At 35.9% G+C, this 24,593-nt stretch overlaps 3 protein-coding genes across 3 annotated transcripts; all 3 read left to right on the top strand.

Moving 5' to 3' along the window:
• Positions 1 to 262: 262 nt before the first annotated feature.
• Positions 263 to 6,369, top strand: LOC137738814 (UTP--glucose-1-phosphate uridylyltransferase). Its single transcript, XM_068478286.1, has 21 exons — positions 263 to 463; positions 565 to 612; positions 762 to 856; positions 959 to 1,049; positions 1,635 to 1,695; positions 1,820 to 1,897; positions 1,976 to 2,026; positions 2,140 to 2,213; positions 2,671 to 2,743; positions 2,832 to 2,889; positions 3,024 to 3,070; positions 3,151 to 3,216; positions 3,879 to 3,911; positions 4,109 to 4,161; positions 4,234 to 4,309; positions 4,379 to 4,435; positions 4,557 to 4,640; positions 4,723 to 4,821; positions 5,398 to 5,502; positions 5,981 to 6,052; positions 6,147 to 6,369. Exons 1-21 carry the CDS (start codon positions 396 to 398, stop codon positions 6,171 to 6,173), a joined length of 1,416 nt encoding a protein of 471 aa, XP_068334387.1. The 5' UTR covers positions 263 to 395; the 3' UTR covers positions 6,174 to 6,369.
• An 864-nt stretch (positions 6,370 to 7,233) lies between these two features.
• LOC137740272 (transcription elongation factor SPT4 homolog 1-like) lies at positions 7,234 to 10,090 on the top strand. The gene is made up of 5 exons (XM_068480123.1): positions 7,234 to 7,390; positions 7,499 to 7,590; positions 7,711 to 7,766; positions 8,103 to 8,164; positions 9,678 to 10,090. The coding sequence occupies exons 1-5, from the start codon at positions 7,292 to 7,294 to the stop codon at positions 9,726 to 9,728; spliced, it is 360 nt and encodes a 119-aa protein (XP_068336224.1). The 5' UTR covers positions 7,234 to 7,291; the 3' UTR covers positions 9,729 to 10,090.
• A 9,304-nt stretch (positions 10,091 to 19,394) lies between these two features.
• Positions 19,395 to 21,085, top strand: LOC137740770 (uclacyanin 1-like). The gene is made up of 2 exons (XM_068480579.1): positions 19,395 to 19,596; positions 20,169 to 21,085. The coding sequence occupies exons 1-2, from the start codon at positions 19,395 to 19,397 to the stop codon at positions 21,083 to 21,085; spliced, it is 1,119 nt and encodes a 372-aa protein (XP_068336680.1).
• The last annotated feature ends 3,508 nt before the right edge of the window (positions 21,086 to 24,593 follow it).

Genomic DNA, 24,593 nt, shown 5'->3' with positions numbered 1-24,593 from the left:
AATTTGCAACTGCTTTCGGACAGTTAGTTTAGATGCGGATTAGACGTCAACCGAAAACTCGCGGGGGAAGGGAATTGAGGTGAGGTGTCCCCTTCCTTTCCCCTTGCGTGAAAGGGGCGCTACTATTTTGCGAAATTGGGCGAAGCTGGACCAAATCGTATTATTCGCCTGCATATTCCTCTCACCGTTCCAAAAATACCACCTAGTTATTATTTATTTAATTATTTAATTAGTTTTTGGCCAAATCTCACTTATTAATACACCACCCCAAATACAAATACTTTGTCCAAATTTCCCAAATTTCAGAGTCACTCTCATTCCTCAACGTTCGCACAGCTCATATCACCTTCATCTCTCCCTCTCTAGAACTTTGAAGCTCTCGCGCTGCTTCACCAATGGCTGCGGTCGCTACCGGTAACGTCGACAAGCTCAAATCTGACGTCGCTTCTCTGAGCCAGATCAGGTAATGGCGGTCGAGTTTCCCGTTGGATCCATTTTTCTGGAATTCCATGATTTCTGTGTGATCTGAGCCTGATTGATTGATCTATCTCTTATTTCTTGCAGCGAGAATGAGAAGAACGGATTCATCAACCTCGTCTCTCGCTACGTCAGGTAAGCTGAATTGAATCGAATTTTCTTGTTTTTTATTTTTCTGTTTGGTTGATGAGAAAATGATGAGAAATTTGGTACTCAAATCTGTGTGAATTTGTGCATCTTGATTGACTTTTTGATGGAATGTGATCTGACTATGCATGTTTCAGTGGAGAAGAAGCACAGCATGTGGAGTGGAGTAAGATCCAGACTCCTACTGACGAGGTAGTCGTTCCTTATGACGGCTTGGCACCTACTCCTGAAGGTAATTTTAATCTTAATTGTGATTTATTTTCAATTCTCGATTTCGAATGTTTAATTGTAAGTTGTGTATGGTTATGATTTATTGGATTCTTGATCGATGCAGATCCTGAGGAGATCAAGAAGCTTTTGGACAAACTTGTTGTGCTTAAGCTTAATGGAGGTTTGGGAACAACAATGGGTTGCACTGGCCCCAAGTATGCATTTAATTGTCGTCGTTTTCTTTTTGTATTATATGACCGGATTTGCTTTGTTGTTCTATTGCTTAAGTATTGCAGTGGTTCATCTTGTTAGCAATGCATTGAATAATTCAAATTCCTAGATGAACTGTTCTGATGGTGGAAAATGGGGCTGTTAATGCTGCATGTCAAAAGATTTAAATCCATCCTGATTATAGTTGGATTAAAATATATAGTATCCTGATGTCAAATTTTAATTTGTTTCTCATGATTCAATTAGAATTTGATCAAACTAAACTAACTTTTGTAATTTAACTTAGACCAGAACTATCCTGTAAGGTTTGATAATATAAAGTGAAACGTTTGTTTTGCCTTTAATGAAAAGCTACTATTTATATCAGATCATAGATGAAAAAGTGTATTTGTTATTTGTATTCTGAATTAATCTTGGATTCTGAAATTTTTTCTTTTTTTTTTGGGTTCAATGTTAGTATTTGAATATGTTTTTAATGAAGACAGATACATACAATGTAATAAACCGCTGACTGTCCATATCGTTTCAATAACATCAATGATTTAAGGTCCATTTTTATTGTCATGTAGGTCTGTCATTGAAGTTCGAAATGGGTTGACATTTCTGGACTTGATTGTCATCCAGATTGAGGTTATCTTCTTGTCTTCTTCTTCTTCTTCTTCTTCTTCTTCTCTCTCTCTCTCTCTCTCTCTCTCTCTCTCTCTATGTGTGTGTGTTTGTGTTTATACCACTTACCCTGTTAATTCTGTCACAGAATCTCAATAACAAATATGGTAGCAGTGTTCCCTTGCTTTTGATGAACTCATTCAACACTCATGATGATACTCAAAAGGTTTGAGAATGTACTGCTGTAGTCTTTGTTTTTGTCCTTAAATTTTACCTTGAACTAACTAGGTCTTGTCTCCATTAGATTGTAGAGAAGTATTCCAAGTCAAATGTTCAGATTCATACTTTTAACCAGGTCTGTGGCATCTGTCTTGAATCTTGATCACCTTGTTTACTTCATATGTGTGCATATTAAATGCTTAAAGCAATGAACTTATACCTTTTACTATATGTTTTTTGGGTGTACAGAGTCAGTATCCTCGTCTGGTTGTTGAAGATTTTTCGCCACTGCCATCCAAAGGACAGACTGGCAAGGATGGATGGTATAACTTATACCTTTTCTCTTCCTTTGATATTACTTGTTTTTCTTTATGATTTAGTGCTATGACTATGGAGACTGCAGGACTTTTTATAGGTGTACACTATACAGATATACATTTGAAATAGATGAGACATATACGTACAGACATACAATTTTAGGTGTACATTTTTTATTGGTCTCCTTTAATTTGTATCTGCTATTGTTCAAATGGTTGTGTTTAAATTTAGCTTTTTTTTATGTGTTTTTGTACACTTAATTGACATCCTACTTGTATGATTTAATCTTTTTTCTTTACCATTCTATAAGGCATGGGAGTGACTGTTGGCTTGGCACTCTGGTTTAGAGGTCTAGATAAAAAACGCCTAAGCCCTGTACTTCATAGGAATACAATTTTTATCTAGTGAAATTTCATGCAAATTCCATTGCTTTCTACTCATGATTATTTTATGCACATGAAGGTATCCTCCTGGCCACGGTGATGTGTTTCCATCCCTTAAGAACAGTGGAAAACTTGATCTGTTATTGTCACAGGTTTGTCTCTTGATGCTTTTTGTGGTCATTTAATTATTTTCTCATAGCCCAGGTATAATTCTTTCCTGCATTTGTGTCTATTTTGCAGGGTAAGGAGTACGTGTTTATTGCTAACTCGGACAACTTGGGTGCTGTTGTTGACTTGAGTATCCTATTTTTTGTTCTGATTGGCACATTTCTAGATTATAGTTATTTACTTTTTATGATATATTATTGCTTCATTCACAGTTTTAGAAAAGAAGTCCTTTTGGATGTTGTTATCCCTGACTGGTTACAATAGAAATTCTACACCATTTGATCCAGAAAAAGAATGAATACTGTATGGAGGTATATAAAAGGTTACTAGTATTGGTTAGTTACCTTATCTCTTTTAAACTCGTTTCTACATATGTTTTTTATTTGTGCAGGTGACACCGAAAACATTGGCCGATGTGAAGGGCGGCACTCTTATTTCTTATGAGGGCAGGGTTCAGGTATGGAATTTCTATCCATTGCTAGTACTTTTTTTGTGTGTGTCAATTAGAAGGTTAAGATATATTGAAAACTTTCTAGGTTTTGTAAACTTTGGTGGGCACTCCACATCTCTATAATGTGTACTTTATCAACCCACTTATTTTAGGAAGTGTTGTTTTATCTTGGACAACTATATCTGTGGTTGGTTGTGGTTATGATTTTTAATTTGTGTTTTATTGTCTTCTTTTTAAATTAGCCGTTGTTTTCAAATAAGAAGTTTAGTCTTCTTAGTAAAGTCATATCTTTTTAAGTAGTTGGTTGAAATAAAGAGGTAGTATGAAATTGTAAATGATCTTATATTTCACATATAGGGTTTGGTTTCAAACTTACCACCCAAAAACAATGTCAATTTGCAAGACACTAGTCGAATTGGCTGGATAGCTAGTTGACCTAGTTCAAGGTTGAATAAGCCAGTTCCCCTGTTTTGTCCCCTTTTCTTTGAGTAAGTGAATGTCAAAGAAAAACCAAATAGGCCACCAAGCTCATTCTTCTGGTTAATCTATTTTTTCTTTACAATGGAATGAATTCAATGTTAAAGCACCTCCTTTCCCGTACGAAGCAAAATCCTTGAAAACTTTTTCTATGCATGACCTTTTTTCTTTTACCTGATGTTCTTGTGCAGCTCCTGGAAATTGCTCAAGTCCCTGATCAACACGTAAGTCCTGTTTCTATTCTTTCACTCCCCCTATCTCCTCCTTTAATATTTAACCTGTCATCTTGTTCTCACTGCTGATAGCAGCTATGTAAATTATAGCTAGAATCCCCAGATTGCAGATACAAGTACATTCTGTTTATGATAATTACATTTGCACAGTTTGTTGTTGATGATATGCGGTGCTTTCGTTGAAACAGGTCAATGAATTCAAGTCAATAGAGAAGTTCAAAATTTTCAACACAAATAATTTGTAAGTAATATTAACCCAAATCTTGTAGAACATTCATGGAATACGATTGTGTGCTAACAAAGTACCATTCAGGTGGGTGAACTTGAAAGCAATTAAAAGGCTAGTAGAAGCTGATGCACTGAAGATGGAAATTATCCCAAACCCAAAGGTATATTTTTTTATATGAAGCCTGGTTGTTCCAAGATTCTGGTTTTCTGATGCGTAAATTTGTTTATAGGAAGTGGATGGGGTCAAAGTTCTTCAACTAGAAACCGCAGCTGGTGCAGCAATCAGGGTACATCTTTAAAAATCATCTTAGGATGTTATCAAAAGTTAAAGCTTGAAGTTCTATTTCTATAGAAATTGATCTTTTAGTAATTTAATTACCAATTTTACTCATCCGTACCTATGACCAGTTCTTTAATAATGCTATTGGCATCAATGTACCGAGATCTCGATTCCTTCCTGTGAAGGCAACTTCCGATTTGCTTCTTGTCCAGGTAGCCTCCTTTTCCCACCACTAGATTTTGAATCTTTAATAATGACTTGAGGCTTGTCTAATGCATTTATCTTCTTTTGCAGTCTGACCTTTATACATTACAAGATGGTTTTGTTACCCGGAACAGTGCGAGAAAAAATCCAGAAAATCCTACTATTGAATTGGGGCCTGAATTTAAGAAGGTGAATATTTCGTACAGTTAAACATCTATAAATTAATAGCCATGGAACCAAGGAAATCTATTACTTTCGCGGAATATTAAATAATCGATAAATTAGTAATTTATTAATTTCAATTAATTAAAAACTTGCTTAAATCAGCAAGGTATTCCTTATTTTATTCAATATTGTACATTGTATTTAGTTTCTCGTTTTATGAACTAACAATTCTATGTATTTGTTAAACCAAGTAAAGTTCATGAATCTACTTATTTTTCCCAAAAATAGATTGTACATTGTTCAATGTACTACATAATTCCATTTTGTGAACATTTAACCAAACAAACATAAACCATAGCAATAGGAAATATTAATTCACATATTACGTCGGACCTATATGATTATTTTATATATTTTTTTTCATTTGATTATTTTATAATTTATTATATTATAAGTTTTACGAATTATTAGTTTAGCACATTAACCCCAAGTCGGACTGGCTAGCTGAGGTTATTAATTTATTGGGTATTAAATTAGCTAATTCCTTTTTTTATGGTTCCAACTACCTGATGATAATTGTGATAATTTCTTTCCTTATAGGTTGGCAGTTACTTGAGTCGATTCAAGTCAATCCCCAGCATCCTTGAGCTTGATAGCCTTAAGGTTTCTGGTGATGTCTGGTTCGGTGCTGGTGTTGTTCTCAAGGTACGCACTTGCAGCCAAACTTTTTTGCATCATTTGTCTTTTTCATGGTAAAGAATTTGACGTCGGTGTGAGATTGATATCTGAATCTTAGTTAAGTTGCAATAGATTGGATGGGGAGATTAAAAAAGGAAAATACTATTTGTTTACTTTGATATAAATTCATGTTGGTTGGCTCGTTTGTGGGCTGAAATTAATCTCGTCTTATGTCCCTTTCTACAAGACTGCAACATAGATTATTAGCTATCCGTGCACGTTCTTTATCTCTTTTCATTTGTTCTGGAAAACCTTTAAAATCCCGTTGTAAGTTTCACCAAACACATTCCCCTTCACATAGACAGCAAATTACAATGGCAAGCACGAAGGATTATTTCGGTCTATGCCCGACGTCGACCTTGATTATTCATTTCGCATCTTTTTTTCATACTATCGTGCTGTTAAGTCTAGTAATTTTGTCTGCCATATTTTTTATTCAATGAAGGGGAAAGTAACTATCACAGCAAAATCTGGGGTGAAGTTAGAAATTCCTGACAACGCCGTGATTGCAAACAAGGTAAAAACACAAATCAATCTACACCATCATATGTTACAAATTATGTTGATATTCGTCGCTGTTTTACACGTGCTAATTGTACTTTTTTGTGCAGGATATCAATGGTCCTGAAGATCTCTAAGTTTCTTGTCCTGAAATGTATCGGAGAGTGTACTCGGGTTGAATACGAGGGCCCCTATGGTTGTGCCGTGCTTGTTTACTGTGATAGGGAAATAAAAGCTTTTTGTATTTTTGCTGCATGAGTTTGGTGAAGTTTGCAGGTTCCATGTTAAAACCTAATGTTTGTGAATGAAAGTTTGCATAAACTTTTAGTTTTACGCTTTTGGTTCTTCGTGGTTCGACTGTATTTCTTTGTTCTTTTAATCCATGTCATGGCAATCTTCTGTGTTTTATTTGTCGCCAAAGGTTATTTTAATTGTTTGTCAAGTTAGGTTTGTGGATACCACCGCTCTTATTAAATAATTTAAAATTATCCCCTAAATAAAGATGGTGAGCAAACATATTTTCATAAAATAATTACAATAATAGTATATAAAAAGGAAATTCCACGTAGACCTTGAAATATTCACTTTTGTGCATTTTACTCCCAGATTAAGAAGTTTTACAATTAAGTTCCACTCCAAGCTTTGAACCGTTTTGAATATGGTACTTCCCTCCAATTTCCACCCCAGATTTAGTCACTTATGTTGGAGAAATTTATGAGTAATGGTGACATCGTTATATGATGTTATTAATCTGAGCGTTGTAATATGAGTGCACGATAAATTTAATATTTTCTCTTAAGGTATATTAATAAAATAAGAGTTTTGTTCTACTAGACTCCATAGTCCAAGAAAATTATGATCATCAACCGTTTGATTTTAATCAACAATAAAGAGAAATTGTAACAGCAAAAGTTAAATAACCACCTACTATTGGATTCAGATTCTACAGTGAATGACCACAACTCCCTTAAACCACAAGGTCTAGGACGCTTATAAAGGGGCCATCATGTAATTTTAATGGAATTGTGGATGGAAATTGGAAAGTAAAGGGAGGTGTCATTTAGTAAAATAGTTCGAATTATATGTGGTTAATTCAAAACAATATTTAATGTGAAGGATTAATGCACAAAAATAAAAAACTTCAGGCTTTTTTGTGCAAATTCCTTTAAATACATTTATATAAATACGGATTTTTTATTTGGGTCGGGAAAAAATAAAAGAGTACACTGGTGGTTGTTATTTTTGCTGAAAGAAGATGAGGAACGCGCAATCGGAACCAGCCCAGATTCCGACGAGCTTCGGCCACGAACTTAGGGCTTGCCTCCGTTGCCGCCTCGTCAAGACCTACGATCAGGTTAGGGTTTTACATCTCGTTTTCCTTTATTTTTTTATTTTTTTATTTTGTTTTAAATTTCAGAGGTTTTAGGGTTTTTGCTGAGTAAACATTCAAATGCAAATGCAGTTCAGAGAACATGGATGCGAGAACTGCCCTTTCTTCGAGATGAACGACGACAACGAGCGCATCGCCGATTGCACCACTCCTAATTTCAACGGGTTGGTCTTCTTTACTCTCGTTCTCTGAGACGATTTTGATTTTTCTTTAATTTTTGATATTTTTGTTTTGATTTTTTTTGTTTATTGGAAATTGCATAATTTGCATTGCTTGTATTTTAGGATCATCTCAGTAATGGATCCGAGTAGGAGTTGGGCTGCGCGGTGGCTCCGAATTGGTATGTATTGGTTCATACAAATTTTGTGTATTCCAAGATTTTTCTTTGACTGAATGATGCATTGATTTTCGATAACCATTTTCAATTTTAATTTTTGTAATTTGTGCAATTTCAGTTTTCTTTAGGAATTTGTCCACTTGAAATTCGGTGTTTGAGTCGCCTATGCATTCTTTTAACACTTGATAATATAGTGGCTTGCTCTCAATTGTCTCAAAGGCATCTGCTTGAATTGTTTACTTTTCGGACTTTTACATGCTTTACGTTATGGGTACTACAATCTGGCATTGATTTCAAATTGGCTGTGAAATTTTAACATGTATTTTGATATTTTGGCAGCAAAATTTGTCCCTGGTTGTTACACACTTGCTGTTTCAGAGGCTCTTTCGGAGGATATGAAGGTAACACTATGTTTCTTTTTTATATTTTCTTGTTATACAATTTCCAATAAATTTGGTTAGTGGCCACACTGGCCAGTCTTTTGTTTTATAGTTATTTGGTCGAATATGTTAACTGTACCATTTGAACCGTGATTGTTTTTTATTGGGATGGTTTTCGAATAGCCAGTTTTACCACCATATATTTCAAACAAATTTGCAAGTAACTTGAGAGTATGCCCTAATTGACATTAGGAGTAAAAAAATTGCAGCTTGTGGAGTGTGTTTAATGGTCCACTCAGATATGGATGGCCTATGTGTGTAGTGTATGCATGGTTGAACTTGAAGTAGATTGTCATATTAGCACATCCTTAGAAGAGAGAATCCTCGGATCCAATGTTGTTGTTGGAACACGTTCCTTCTTTAATTTGCCAATTCCTGAGTCATGCAAGCCAACTCATTTAATTTCAATTTTCTTATTGATTAAAACACTTAAATAAGGAAAATTGTAGACTTCAAGATCTTCCTCTGGCGTTAGTAACTTAATTGGGTATGAACCCTAATCCGATAGACAAATTTGATTTTGACTCCTGATTCGCATGAAAGCTAATAGGTGTTACTTAATGAAATAATCAGATGAAATCCTTCTTTTAAACAACAAAAAATTGTTTTTTGAAAAGAAAAAAAAAAAAAAAAAAAAAATCACAAGATGAACACCATGGAATACCAATGAAGATTGGAGACAGAAATACTTGAAGGGGAATGAGGATTGGGGCTACGGGGAATGAGTCTGGAGATAGAAATCAATGGTGATTGTGCTATATGAGTAAATTCTATAAAGCTTGACCATAATCATGAAAATCAACGGAAATCAATAAAAAAACTGTCTTGAAAAAGAAAGGAGAAGGAAGAAGAAGCAGAATGGAATGGGAAGGAAGAAGGAGACTCCTCGTATACCACAATCATCATTTAATTAGCAATCTTTTTATTAATTATTGATTAACATTTTGAAATTAAATGCTAATTAATTTAGATGATGTGGCTGTCCACATCATATGCCACCTAAGGTGGTATACAATTGTGGTAAAAAAATATGGTAAGAATAGCATTAACGGATTAAATGGTTTAGGCTCGCCATCTTCTTTTCCTTCTCATAAGGTGTAAATTAGTGCGTTAATCAAAATTGAAAAGTCTTGGTATATGATCTATTCCATAGTGACCTGTTCAAAACTCTTGGTATATCATGAAAAGCTGCTGCTTTTTTTTTTTTTTCGTGTTCCATTTCCGAGGATCAATTCTGTGGTAGGATAATTAAATCAATGCCAAACTTGTTTCTTCCCATTACATTATTGTTCACTTTGGAGCTTAAATTGGGTGTAGAGGTACTCATGGACGATTTCCTTGTGCTTTGTTTACTCTTTTGCACTTTTCAAATCCGTAGAGGTTGCTTGTATTGGGATGTTTAGATGTTCTTGCACTTTTTTTTCTCCACTGTTTTTCTTTGGTGAATTTACTTATTTGGTTCATATATTTGCAGAACATATGCGAAGATGCTCAGATGCAATATGTACCGCCAAAGCGTATATGAGCGACCTGATGATCGGACCAAAAAAAGAACAAAACCCTGTCAGAAAACGTTTGAAGCAAATGCTTTATTTTTTTGTTTAATGAAAACAGTTGGTTGTTGAAACTTGGAAGTGAAGGAACTTTCTGCTAACGTGGTTAGAATAGCAGCTTGTGATGCACTTAGACCTTCCGCAGTAGGTCGGACAAATTGAGTGTGATTAATATGCTGAACTTGTATAGGAATCACACTTACAGTGGGCCGAAATTTTGTTTGTGATTCCAATTTATTGAACTCATGAGTTTAACGTATCAAACTCATGAATGTGCTATCAATGTATTGAACTCACACTAGTCTAGTTGTAGTGTTATAGAAATCAAACTTATAATGCTTGATTTCTATATATAGGTATTAGATTCACTTGAAGGTCTTATTAAGAATAGAATCCTCTTTATTTTGGGAAAGTACCTCCTTTGGGCTTTTAGCACAAAATGGTAACAAAATTTAGCGAGCTGATTTATTGGAATAAATTCACATAGTAAAAGTCGAAGGGGCATATTTTGATATGTTTATGAGAGGGCCAAATATATATATATTTTTTTAATAGTACGAGAGAGATATTTGATCTTGGGTGCAGATGGTTGAGAACACAGTTCTAGTTGACTTGACTAAATTCAAGTCAACAAACCTAAATCACTTCTAGAGTGTTTAGCAAATAAGAGATCTATCATATTATTTATTTTTAAGATAAAAAAGTAAGTTGAACTCTAGTTACATAGAACTAAAAAAATCATCACATGACATCACTATGTTATTCATGAATTGAGATCCTCTCCATATCTCTTTAGATTGGAACCGACAGACAGAGTAATCCGAAGCATTCAATTCAAATGACCTCTATTAGTTCATTCTACTAGTTTATCTCACAAAACCTAAGGTTTTGGACCTTTCTCTTCCTCTTAAACGATCTTATTTGTAATCTGTCGACGTTGGACTGCGAGATCTGAAAGAATTTGAATTCCTTATCCATTTAGCAAAAATGGGCCCACCAAAGTGTCAAACGAAAAAATAGCATGTAACTTGGGAGTTGGATTACAAAGGGGTCAATGATGTAGTGATTTGTGACTTCGAAAAATCTTAGTAAAAGAGAATAGCCAAACTGTTATAGCTCCCAAGTCATATGAGGTGCAAAGCATGATACAATTAGCCTTACTTCCAAATAAAAGGGTTTAATACTAGTTGAGAATTCTATTGGTCAAAAGGAATAAAATATTTTCCTTTGGTAATATTGTGTGTACCAACACAAGTAAGATCGTAATTCTAACACGAGAACACAATAATGTATCACGATTTATCTGAAGTTGGGTTTCACTCTGATATAGTTTCATTATGTGATTGGGTTGATTTTATCGGACAAGAGGCAATAGTGTCTTTTAAAGAATAAAGGTGGTGATAGTGAGGAAGCCTTAGGGTTAAATTGGAGAATGACCCCTAAATGAGGGTGAGGTTGTGAGGCCCAAATATAATATCAGCATGGTGTAAGGTTATTAAATCATCTTCAACCTTGACTTAAGACTTAAAAATATTTAGCCCAAAAAATTTAGATTTTAGTTCAGAAATAGCTTTTCTACTCCAACCCTTCTAACCTAAAATTTTAGCCCAAGATTATCAAATAATGAATTTAGGCTAATTTTTTTTTTAAATTAACTTTAAAAAAAAATTATATAGATTATCATAAATTAATTTTATGAACATTTTAACCTAAAAATATTTAAATTCCGATAAATTAAAAAAAATACTAAATCGATAAATGAAAATCATGATAAACCACATAAACTTAATACAAACGACATTTAATAAACCACATAAATTTAGTACAAATGACAATTAATAAACCACATAAACTTAATACAAACGATATTTAATAAACCACATAAACTTAATACAAATGACAATTAATAAACCACATAAACTTAATACAATCGAAAACTCATAAACTACATAAACTTAATAATGATATCCACCATCTTGACTTGGTGATGGACTTGAGATGAATCATCATCTTGAAATATACTCCTTGTGGCATTCTTTCTTAAAATGTCTTTTTGCTTACCACGTCAGTATTTCTTCCTCTCTGGAGTGTATTTGTCGAGGTCCTCATCATCAAATAATTTCAAACTTTTCTTGCTTCCTATCCCCTTCTTCCTTCATGGCCAAGCACATTTGGGCCAATTCTTCTTGGCGAGAGATATGGTTTTCGTTCATTCTTGCAAATCCGCTAGCAAGTTGTGCACTTATCGGATCTTGGGACTTCCCTTTTCTCTTTGCTTCCTTTTGCTTATCTCTACCTAGGGGCCTTGCAAAAGAAGAAGTTGGGGTCATTTGTTTGACACCTTCATTGTCGGAAAAATTCACACCTTTATTGACATCATTTGGGGGTGGGGCTTCACTATGAAATAATCTTCCTCATTGTTGGTCCGCATCGGTTCCCCACCTCGGACAATCCTTAAGGATGTTCCAAGCATGATGCAACTTAAAAGCTCGATTTTTTGGTGTAGTTTTTGTCTTGTCACCCTATGAAACAAATACATAAAAACAATTAGTTGCAAAATACTATTATGTACGTGACAACTAAAATATCAACAAAGAAACTCACAATTTCTGTGGTGCCCCTTCCACTAGTCATGTCAACCATGACTCTCTCCAAGCTTCCCTTACACAAAGTGCACACTTTGTTGATAATGTTCCACCGATCATAAACACCACCAACTTCCCTTCGACCGTCGTTGGAGTTTTCATGGAACTTATCAACGATTTTACCCCACAAAACCTTTCTATTTTGATTTGTGCCGACGACACCATCTTCGCTAACAGAAATCCATGCCAAACATAAAGCAATATCTTCATCAAAGGTCTAATTACGACCTCTAACACGCTCTTTTGCCATCTTGAAAAATTTGGAAATGAGAAGAAATGGTAGAAAGAAAAATTGGAAGAATTGTAGGAGAAAAGTGAGCTTTGTGTGTATGTTTGAACAAATACATAGGTATTTATAGAGTTTTTGGTTGAATTTTAAATTAAATAATTTTTTTTAAAATTATTTTAGCTGTTAAATTTAAATTTGGACCGTTAGATCTTTTTTTTTTTTTACTTTTAGATTTGATTATATTTAATCTAAGCTGCTAGATTCAATAAATATATAAATATAAAACTAAAAAAAAAATAATTTGAACCTGGACCATTGGATTAACCAATAGGCCCTTTAAATCTAGCCGTTGAATGAAGAAAAGTAGCCGTTGGGCTACATAAATGTCTGACAAACAAGTAAATAAACAAATTACTTGTATTGTACTCACAAAATATCACAACACACACTTTCAAGGACACACTTTAGAAGCTATAACACTCTCGCACTTTTTAGAGACACACTCTAGACCACTCACACTCCTACAAGACTACTCTTACTTCTCACTCTCATTTGGTTGCCTACTTGCTTGATTACTTGGTTTCTTTATTCTTAATTGATTTATTGTTGATACAAATGGTGTGGATGCCTTCTCCTTTTATAGGCATGGATGGAACCTTGGAGAAGCATGGAAGCATCATGCTAGAGATATCAAGATAATTCCACTAACTTCCTAAGTTAGAATTATCTACACTAATCTTGCATGTTGGTGGAAACCTCACCATTCTTCTAGACTCTTCCACCAACTTAAGAAACAACATTCTAGTCCTTTCTACAAAGGACTACTTTAACTTGGATAATCTAGCTAACCAACTTTAGTGAATGTTCTAGAATTCTTTATTCTAGATTTGTGTAGGTCTTTCAATGAGATGGGGTTGATTTCTTTAACTCTCCCCCTCAACACCATCTCATTCTTCTCTCTACGCTGGGTTGACAACGTTTCATCTTGAACACCCATTTGTATGAGATGGGTTTCACATTTCTTGGCCTTGCCACTGGATCCCAAGTTTGATATTTCTTTAATGCGTCGAGCTCTTCTCTTAGCTTTACACCATTCAGAATTATGTGATGCTTCTTTATGCATCTGAGCTTCAACTGCTTCTTCTACTTTGGCTGCATTGACGTATTTGGGATTTGGCTTCGGTATTCTCGTTGACCTCATTAGTTGTGATCATAGAGCTGATACTTCTAGGACTTTCTTCTTCTGGTTGTTGATACACACCAGTTTGCCAAGGACTCTTAGGCACTTCTTGCTCGACATTGTCTCTAGCAAGCAAATCTTCAGGCTCATATGAGCTCGATTGGACTTGGGTAGCTTGGTCTCCTAGTTTCCCCTACAACGTATCTTCAAACTCTTTCGGGTTGGGCAACGCCTCACTTTCTGAGCACCAACAAGATGATGCTTCTGCATCCCATTCTTCCTCCACATCTAGAGACACAATGACATCCAAATCATCTTCAATTTTCTTTTCTGAGTTGGCGACGTTACTCACTGCATGCCTTTTGAACCAGCAATCCTTCGCCATATGGCCCTTTTTCTACAATTGTAGCACTTGCCCTCAAATTTTTTATTATTTTAGGACTGACCACAGTTACCGTGATACTTCGGAGCTCCCCCTGGTCGAGAATTCCCTCATCCTTGATGACATTTTCCCTTGTCACCATTTCTTTTAGATCCACCACCGGCATGCTGCTTGAAGCTGCCTTTACTTTTGGTGTAGAGCACTTCCTCCTCACCTTTTGACAAGACCCCTCCCATTTGCTTTGCCAAAGTTTCTTGATCGGTAATCAAATTCTCAAACTCAACAAGTGATGGTTGGATCGGCCATCTTTGTACAGCAGCAACGAAGCCTCGATATTCAGGTCTCAATCCATGGATAATTATTCTTTTTATCCTGGATTCTACAATGGCAGCACTATGATCTAATTCAGAAATTTCACGGCAAATAGACTTTACCTTGTGGAAATATTCGGCAATCGTCATATCTCGTTGGGTCACCGATAACAACTCGTTCTCGAGAAGCTGCAGTCTTGTATTGTTCCTCTTTGAAAATAGTGTGGCGAAGGTGTCCCACGTTTCTTTTGGTGTCTTGGCCTTCCGTATGTGCTTTAACATATCATCTTCAACTGTGGTTTTTAAGGTAAACATAGCCTTACCTGCCTTGATCTGCCATTTTCGCAAAGTGTCGCTGGTGTCTTCTTCCTACTGCGTAACTTCATTACTGCCGAAGATATCCCAAAGATCTTGTCCTTGTAGGTAAGACTCCATACACGTTGTCCGTGTGTTGTAATTTTTGTTGTTCAATTTCTTGATTCCTCCAACAACTTGAAGATCTCCCATCGTGTTGGCAGAACTTCGATAAGCCGAACAAGACTAGTCAACAATCTTGCGAAGTACTAAACTATGCACAACTCTAACACAAGTGTTGGAGAGACAACACAAGTAAACAAATTACTTGTATTACATACACAAAATATTACAACACTCAAAACTCTCAAAGACACTTTAGAAGCAATGACACTTACTCACTTTCTAGAGACAAACTCTAGACCACTTACACTCCTACAAGACTACTTTTACTTCTCACTCCTACTTAGCTCTCTCTTGATTCTTACTTTTTCTTTGATTGGTTGATTATTGATACAAATGGTATGGATGCCTTCTCCTTTTATAGGCATGGATGGAACCTTGGAGAAGCATGGAAGCATCATGCTAGAGATATCTAGATAATTTCACTAACTTCCTGAGCTAGAATTATCTATACTAATCTTGCATGTTGGTGGAAACCTTACCATTCTTCTAGACTCTTCCACCAACTTAAGAAACAACATTCTCGTCCTTTCTACAAATGACTACTTTAACTTGGATAATCTAGCTAATCAACTTTAGTGAATGTTCTAGAATTCTTTATTCTAGATTTGTGTAGGTCTTTCAATGGGATGGGGTTGATTTCTTTAACACACTAGTGTGAGGAGTTGAAGAATATTCGTTTCTTCAAAACCCTTAAGCCAGGTCCATGGTTGAGGATTTCAAAAGCAATGAGGCAATGTTTGGGCCTAAAATACAAAGTTTGGGTCGAGAAAGGATAACTGACATGCCCGACCCTGATATTCTCCAAACACCAGGGTAAGCACGTGTTAGTCAACACCCTAAAGGCGACGAAACCATACTAACATGCATGAGAACTATGAACAATTAACCGACATAAATAAAAACTCTTAAATTTAACTATAATGAATGTGCATGTATGGAACATGTTTAGAGCATACAACTAATCTAAGACACAAATAAAGGATAATATAAAATTGAATGAACAAAGGGATGGGTCCTACACTGAGAGGACTTGAAGATGTCGATGCAAAAGTGCTTTGACTCTAGGATTGTACGTCTTGATTCTAAGTCTTGAGGGGGCATAAAACAAAACATGAGTGGACCAAGTTGATAAATAAGTAATACTAAAATAGTTAATCTTTAATGTACTAACCCCCAAGTTTGGAAAACTTGTATAACATAATAAGTAATAGGTTTTTCCGAAAACCCTAGCATGCCATACAACCTTTCATAAATCATATATCATATATAATGTACTTAGTACTGTTATCATAATCGACCGAAGCCACTACATCACCTAGCCGAAGCAAATATAAATATTTTCCGACCGAAGCCACTATATCTCTCGACCGAAGCCAATATAAATATCTTCCGGCCAAAGCCACCTACACACGTTCGGTTGAAGCCAATATAAGTATCTTCACCCATAGGCAGTATTATTCGCCCGTAGGCCCTACATCACCTGACCGAAGCCAATTAATGATTTCATTCGCCCGTAGGCAGGACATTCGATAACCACTAAATAAGCACATAAAAACATTAACATAATATTTCTAATATATATATATCTCAAATTGGAGCTCAGTAACTAAAACATCATATCGTAAAACCACGTTCATAAGTAGGTATATAGTCATCAATCGTATATAGTCATCAGTCATATATACCACAAAGAATGTAAAGTCGATAAAGCATAATATATCATAAAGTGTGAATCTAATTTACTCATAAATATTTCATAAAACGTAGCCATTAAATCATGCTTTTCATGTATGCATTTCTAATAGTAAAACATGCATTTTGGAAGGGGTCCATTCACCTTACACCGTTGGTGAAGAGCCGTGCAAACAGGGGTGGACGGAAGTGCCACTAACAAACACACAAGTGAGATGTCGAGAGGTGGCCGAAAAGTGGCCTGGAAGCCACAAGTATTTGCCGGAATCTGGGAAAACTCTTCGAGGTGGTTTCCTCCGTCGTGACTCGTCGAGGAAGATAATGAGCAGTACCTTAGTCATTGTTGGGGTACATAGCTTCAAGCCTGGGGTTCTCGAGGTCCTTACGAAACTTTGAAGGGTTGTTGTTGTTGTTGTTAAGCTCAAGGATGAGGAGGAGGATGAGTTGCAGATGAGAAAGAGGGTTCGGGAAGTGCTTGAGAGAAAGTGATGGGTAGAGAGAGTGAGGGAGAGTTTCACACAGGAATGAGGAACAAGAAAGGCAAGTGGGCCGAGGGGACAAAACCAAAGCAAGTGGGCCTTACCAGGCACACACAATAAAACCCAAAAGCAACTTAATTCAAAATATCTAATCCAACCCCAATAAATTTACCAAAATGCCCTTCAGTTCTAAAATTCGTAAAATTATTCGGGACGGATTATTACAATAACCCTACTTGAAATGTCAAGATTCTCAGCCCAATAGTGATTCCTTAGACTAGTTGGCTCCTAGCTCATAAGAGCATTGATTAGATGAAGTCCTAATGGAAGTAAGATTGTTAAGTTATCAGGTTCATGCGTGGCTTGGTCCAATCCTAGTTGAATTAAGATTGGTAAGAATCAAGATGAGTTTTGATAAGATTTGCATTATTCTAAGGATCAGGACCTATGTTTGATCAGATATAAATAAATTAAGTGGACAAAGGGGCTAAGTTCAGAATCCTAGTTTAAGTAAAAAAAGTCGAGACCAGATAAAAATTGGGTTTTGACTAAAGAAGGGATTAAAGGGATAAAGAGAGGATATCTAGGTGAATGTCGTGTAAGCATAGTCCTATCAGAACTCTACCTTGGTAGACTCGGTTATCACAAAACCCATTCTTATAATAGAAGGGTTCTGCAACTTGAAGACCCTTTTCTGCTCAAGAAACAACTCAAAACGCTTTATGCAAAAACTTGTGCTCTACGCGAAACCAGTCTCGCAACCTTGAGAAAAATACTAATTATCCTAACCCTCTCGTCAGCACACCTTCAGTTTGGATAAATAACATTGTGTTGACAATCAACAATATCTTCAATTTGGATTAACAACACTGAAGTCATAAAATCATGCAATTTAGGAGCACCTTCAGTTTGGATTAATGATATATCTAGTTAGTTATCTATCCAAATCTTATGGGCGAAGAGTTTTCAATTTTTTCGCCCAAAGAGGTCACTTCATTAGCTTCCCAGCTAGGTGAGGTGTTCTATGATTGGTTAATTCCAGGTGCACTTCATAGTTCGACATTCAGACAGCCTAACCATGTTCACCATAAAGACACTAATTTTCTTTAAGTATTTTTGCCCATACAACATGATACTAATTCAACATAGTTATGTTTTTACGAATGTAGTTGAAGTTGTTGAACTTGATGTAGAAGATTATGAACTTCGTAGTGAGTAGAGCAACCTTGTCTTCAAGTTCTAGAGCTCTAGGCTGAGAGGTGTTCCTTCCTCAGTCATAGTCACTCAGGTGTAGAAGTTAGCAAAGCATTCGATACTACCATCACCACATCTATTCTACTTGCCCGACTATGCTCGGTCATGAGTTGGCACGCTCGCTTTCGCAAGAAAAACATAGTTTGCTCAAATAGTTGTTTGGGGTCTATTGAAACACATTTAATTGTTAACTATTCTCCTTCATGAAAACTAAAATTTTATAATAGTGGCACTTTCTATGATACTTCATACTTCGAATATTTTAACCGTTAGATTTTTAAAATACAAAAATTAAAATTTAATGATTAAAGAAGGTTTAGGTGATGATTGGTAAATGCTTTGGTCTTGTTGCTCTTCGGCGGATTTCCTAAACAGAATTCTAACAAGAAATGCTGTGCCACTCTCTCTCTCTCTCTCTACCTACCTTCTCTCTCTAACTACCTTCTTTCTATAAAACCAAAAGGTGGCTGCTGCTGCGGAAGAGCGGAGTATATACACTACTCGAACTGCGCTTAGCTAACTTCTCCGATCCATTCCATTCCACCAATTCGTTGTTTCAATTCGCTCCTCCATTATTCCACCACTTTCTCCTCTCATTCATTACACAGATTTCTCGTCTTCGTCCTCGATCAATCGTCTTCATTTCGATCTTCTTCTTACTAACTCAAGAAATCAAGAACTGCAAGTAAGTACGTATTAATTTTAATCACACACACACACACACACATGTTTGTAGATAATTAATCTGCTACGTACTTCCTTTTGACTTGCATTGACCTTGGATCGCTGTTTGTTCTTGCTAATTTCGTGTTTCTTTCCTTTCATGATCGTGTGTTTACCTAGTGTTTGTGCATTTTCCCGAGAAAATGGCAGAAATTTTCTCGTCGTCCTTTCTTGAATTTTGGAAAATTTTGATGTATCAAATCTTTGATCGATTAACTAATTAGAAAATGCATGCATGCATGCTGGTTTTTCAAGATCGCAAAATGCAGGCAATGAAGGCGATCATTGTGGTGGCGGTGATGCTCACATCAATGTTTTTCCGCTGCGGCGTCTCTGCTAGTACTGCGGCGATGGCTGCTGCAACCAACACCAACCACTCTGTTGGCGGAGCCTCCGGTTGGGATCTCTCCTCCAACCTCCGAGCATGGGCTACTCGCACCGCTTTCCGTGTGGGCGACTCTCTTGGTATGACATTTGATTATCCTTTCTGTTAATTAGCTTCAATTCATCCATTAATTGGTGATGGATTTGTCCGTCTTTCTTAATTGATTTGATTAACCCAATCTTGTATTATGCATTTGGTAACAGTTTAGTAGAAATCCATGAATAGGACTGCTGGGCATAGGTTGATCAGTGCAATGATATTACTTAATTAACTATAGATGAACAATTAATTAGGTTTTTCTTTTCTTTTTCTCTATAACTTTCTTTAATTTTAGCCTCTGTTTTAAGCCTGAACGGATCAGTTGAGACAGGGCATATAGCCTGTATGATTGATAGGGGTAAGGTGGATTAAGACCAATTTAATCAAAATAAGAAAATGCGGCGCTGCAACTAAAAAAAAAAAAATGAAGCTTAGCATACAAGCAAATCTGTTATTGGCTAATACTGAGAGGTTGACCAATGGATTATAGGGCTGTTCGTGAATTTGTTTGGTCAAATGGGTGTCTGGATGGATATTGGAAATAATTAAGTTGTGAACTAATCTACATATTTGAAATAATTAATGTTTGATCATGTGGTGGTGATGTGGGCAGTATTCAGGTACACTCCGGTGCACGATGTAATGGAAGTGAGGAAGACGGACTATGATTTGTGTCACACAGTAGACCCACTGGAGATGCACAACGATGGGGAGACGGTGATTCCATTGAGGGAAGCAGGAAACAGGTACTTCATATGTGGGAGGCTGGGCCATTGTGCCATGGGACTCAAGCTCCATGTGCTTGTCCTCCCTGCACTGCAGATGAGTACCAATGTTAATGCAACCTCACCCAGCAGCCCCTTGATCACTAGTCCTCCGCCAAATGCTACTAGTCCTATTTCCAACAACAACAGCAGCAGACACGGTCCAGATGATCAAGTAGTGGGAAATGATCATGTGCAGCCTTCCCCATCGCCATTGCCATCTGCTTCCAGTTACTCAATTAATTCTACAGATGATGCACCTCCTGATCATGCTACAGGAAATACTACTACTGATGATGCACACTTAACTTCTGACAGCCCTCGGATTCTGCCATTGGTTACAGTGATCAGGCAGATCCTCATGTTGGCCATTTTTTTATTTCCGAGTTGGATTGCCGCCTGGCCCGCCTCCATAGCTCCGTTTGTTCCCTTCACTCATGCTGCTCTGATTCTTCTTGTCGCTATTATCACTGTTGTTGCTGTTGAGTTACTTCTCACTACTAGGCCAACTTCCGACAACAACAGCAGACATGGTCCCGATTATGTGCTGCCTTCTCCTCCACCAGCTGCTTCCAATTACTCTATTCATTCTACAGATGATGCACCTCTTGATCATGCTACAGGCAATACAACTACTTCTGATGCCCAATTAACTGCGAAGATCCCTTGGATTCGGCCATTGGTAAGAGTAGTTGCAGTACTCATGATCGCACATATCTTCATGTATCCTCTTCTTCATTTACTAGTTGGATCACCGCCTCCATAGCTGCGTTTGTTCTCTTCGCTCATGCTGCTCTGTTTCTTATCGTCACTAGCATCACTGTCGTTACTGCTGAGTTTCTTCACATCACTTATGCCAACTGTGAATAGTTTCATGTTTAGGACCATTGTTGCTAATGATGCGCTTCTGCTCTTCACTTGTGCTGCTGCATTTCTTGTCGTGGTTGATAATAACGATGTTAATTCTTACCGTTCGAGTAGTTGTATCTGAGCAGACGTATGGCGTTGATACTTAATGTTGCCGTTGTCGCTGCGGGGAATTCGAGGCTTAAGATTGAAATTTTGATTTTATGTTTTTGAGTTTTTCGTTTCTTCTTCAATTTCTTGTAGAAAACTTGATTAACATCCTTGGAAAAGATCCAATTCTCATAAATGTCGGGGTTAAGATTGAAATTTGATTAGTCTTTTGACTTTAAAGAGTCAACTAATTACAATAATTGTCTTTGTTTGTTCCTAAATTGCCCTTTACCACAATTTAGCTAATGATTATTGACTATTAGGATTTTGGTGGTAGTTGTATTTTGAAATACTTACACAATTAGAGGCTTCATTTATGAGTGCTAAACCTTAGCAAAGTATAACATTCTTTTTACTTTGTCCTGCACGTAAACTCAATTTCAGCATGAGCTTTTTCTAGGCTACTAGGCTTGGTCCTGTTTAGTTACAAGTCAACACTACTAGGATCGGGGTTTTGAAATTCTTTCTTATTAATGTGTTGATGAATTTTTTTTTTCTTTTTAATTTAGGATGGTATCATGAACATATTAATTAACAATGGTAAATCCAAATTTTAAATCATGAAAGCATGAAATCCAATACAATATTCATCCAGAAAACTCACATCTGCAAGGATTAATTTAATAATTTGACAGAATCGTAACAGAGAACAGTCCAAAATATAAGCAAACTAATTATTTTTTTTTTTTTAGAGGCTAGATTTTGCAACACAATAAGCGGAAGTGTAAATTCTCAACTCAATCAATTTTGAGATGGAGAAATAAAGGTTGATTGCCCAGAATCAACATCATCTTTATCTAATTCTCAATTTAGTTGGAACCAAAAGCTTAATTTTAACTCAACCAAATTAGGTAGATTAAATTGCACGATTTCATACCTTTCCGGAGAGAATTCTTACCGAATAACACCGAATAGATCCAAAAGGCCGCTATTGAGGAGTTTTGCAAGAGAGCCAAAGTCTTCACACGCAAGAGAGAAGACCCCGTACTGTTTCAACGCCCTATCTCACCCTTTTTTTTTTTTTTTAATAATGATAATGAAATAGAATTATCGCAACTAAATCGATAATAAGCGGATTATATAATAAACCCAAATATCATCCAACATTAGGTTTGGTCAAACGCCATCAAAACCTGCACGTAGTTTACAAAATTTCATGCAATTAAAAAAGAAACCATGTCATATTGCGATTCAAAAAGAAGTTTTCTTTTAACGGTGAAGTACTAGAACAATAGTGACTTTGATTATATATATAAATATATACTTTTATTTTTCCGTAAAATATAAACATAATAAACTTACAAAAATTTAATTGATACAGAATTCAGAATCGCGGAAGCATGTGAACTGATTTCATAGGATAGAATGATAGAAATCAGCCAACCAAAACAATATTCTGTAATCAAATAATTACCTTTAATCTGAACCCTAAGCTTGTTGTGTGGCTTTGATACCACATGTAAAATATATTCTGAAATCATAAGAGCAACAACAAGACATTAGGATCATGGTTATGAAGATGAAGCCATTGACATGAAAAGGAAATAAACTTATCTGTAGAATTCGGAGACATGGTTATGAAGATGAAGCCATTGATGAACTCTAAGTTGTCTTCTCCATCCAATACTCCAAAATATCCCACTACTGCAGACGAAGACATGATGGAATGGAAGAGAAGGAAGTCTTCTACTCTCAGTACACAATATGTTCTTTACTAAGGAATAGGGTTTGGTGTTTCAGAATTTAAAATATGAGAGCAGGGACATTCCCCTTTATATGTGATTTGAATATTCCATTGTGTCCTATTATTGGAAGGAATATCAATATAATCACAACCATATCAATATATTACCATGATATCAATCTATGTTTACCGTAATAGGGCTTTGCCATAAGTTAGTTGCATTAGGGTTTAAGACTTCACGATTCTTACTCTATTGGGGCTACTACAAGATTACTTGTCAACCAAGTAATCTCATTGACATTCACAATATGATCTCACTGATTACTCAACGAGATCTTACATCTCCGTCATCTCTTATTTTTGGCACAATGTTTTATAACGTTGTTATGAGAATTGTGCAAAAACATGAGTTGACGGAAAGTCCTTGAAGAGTCCCTAATGAACTACACCAAGTAAAACCCAAAACTGAAAATCAAGTCTGCGATAATCGAGGGGCCTCTTGTACTTGTTCGAATCAAAATACCAAATATGCAAAGGGAGCTTTTAGTTTAAATACTGAATAAAAATAAATTTTAATTGAAATGCTATATTTGTTTTATACAATAATACATTTACATTAAAAGGTGGAGAAATAAATTGGTATCAACTTCCTCATTTACTAGAATTTAACCAAAGATCTTTCAATTATAAGTGAGGAAAACTATAGTACTAAGTGACAAAACAATACCATTTTTTGGCATCATGCTGGTTAAAATGACAAAATACCTAATCCAACCATCTTGTTGGAACAAAATATGCGCACCACTGCAGACGTAGAAAGGTGTGCGAGTCCCGCTACTCGTAAGAAAACAAACAATTGCAGTCAACCCGAGGTATTAGTGTGGTACAGGTCAAAAGCTCTCCAATAGTCAAGTTAGTGAGACTCAAGTAGTAGGTGAGGGAATAATGCATGCATTACGGAAGCGTTACCAAGGACATGCCCTAAATGAGAGTATTTATACTAGTTGGGGGATAGACCTATTAGACCATCTCCAATGTGACCTAAAACCTAAAAATATTTAGCCCAGAAACAGCTTTTCTGCTCCAACCCTTCTAGCCTAAAATTTTAGCCCGAAATTATCAAAGAATGAATTAAGGCTAATTTCTTTTTAAAATTAACTTTTAAAAAAAATTATGTAGACTATCCTAAATTAATTATATGAACATTTTAACCTAAAAATATTTAAATTCCGATAAATTTTGAAAAATTACTAAATCAGTACATGAAAATTATGATAAACCACATAAACTTAATACAAACGACATTTAACAAACTACATAAACTTAGATCTTTTTTTTTTACCGTTAGATTTGATTATATTTGATCTAAACCGTTGGATCCAATAAATATATAAATATAAAACTAAAAAAAAAAAATACTTTGAACCTGGACCGTTAGATTAACCAACGACCTATTTAAATGGAACTGCTGGATGAAGAAAAGTAGCCTAACGGCTACTTGATGGTCTGACAGTGGGGGAACAGCCCCATGTGGATTGGTACAAAATTTTAAGAAAGCCTAGCACGTGCAGCG

This window comes from Pyrus communis, chromosome 7 (genome assembly GCF_963583255.1).
Source record: "Pyrus communis chromosome 7, drPyrComm1.1, whole genome shotgun sequence".
Lineage (NCBI taxonomy): Eukaryota > Viridiplantae > Streptophyta > Magnoliopsida > Rosales > Rosaceae > Pyrus > Pyrus communis.
Note: the sequence above shows the minus strand (reverse complement) of the source record. Positions and strands in the feature narration are given on the sequence as shown.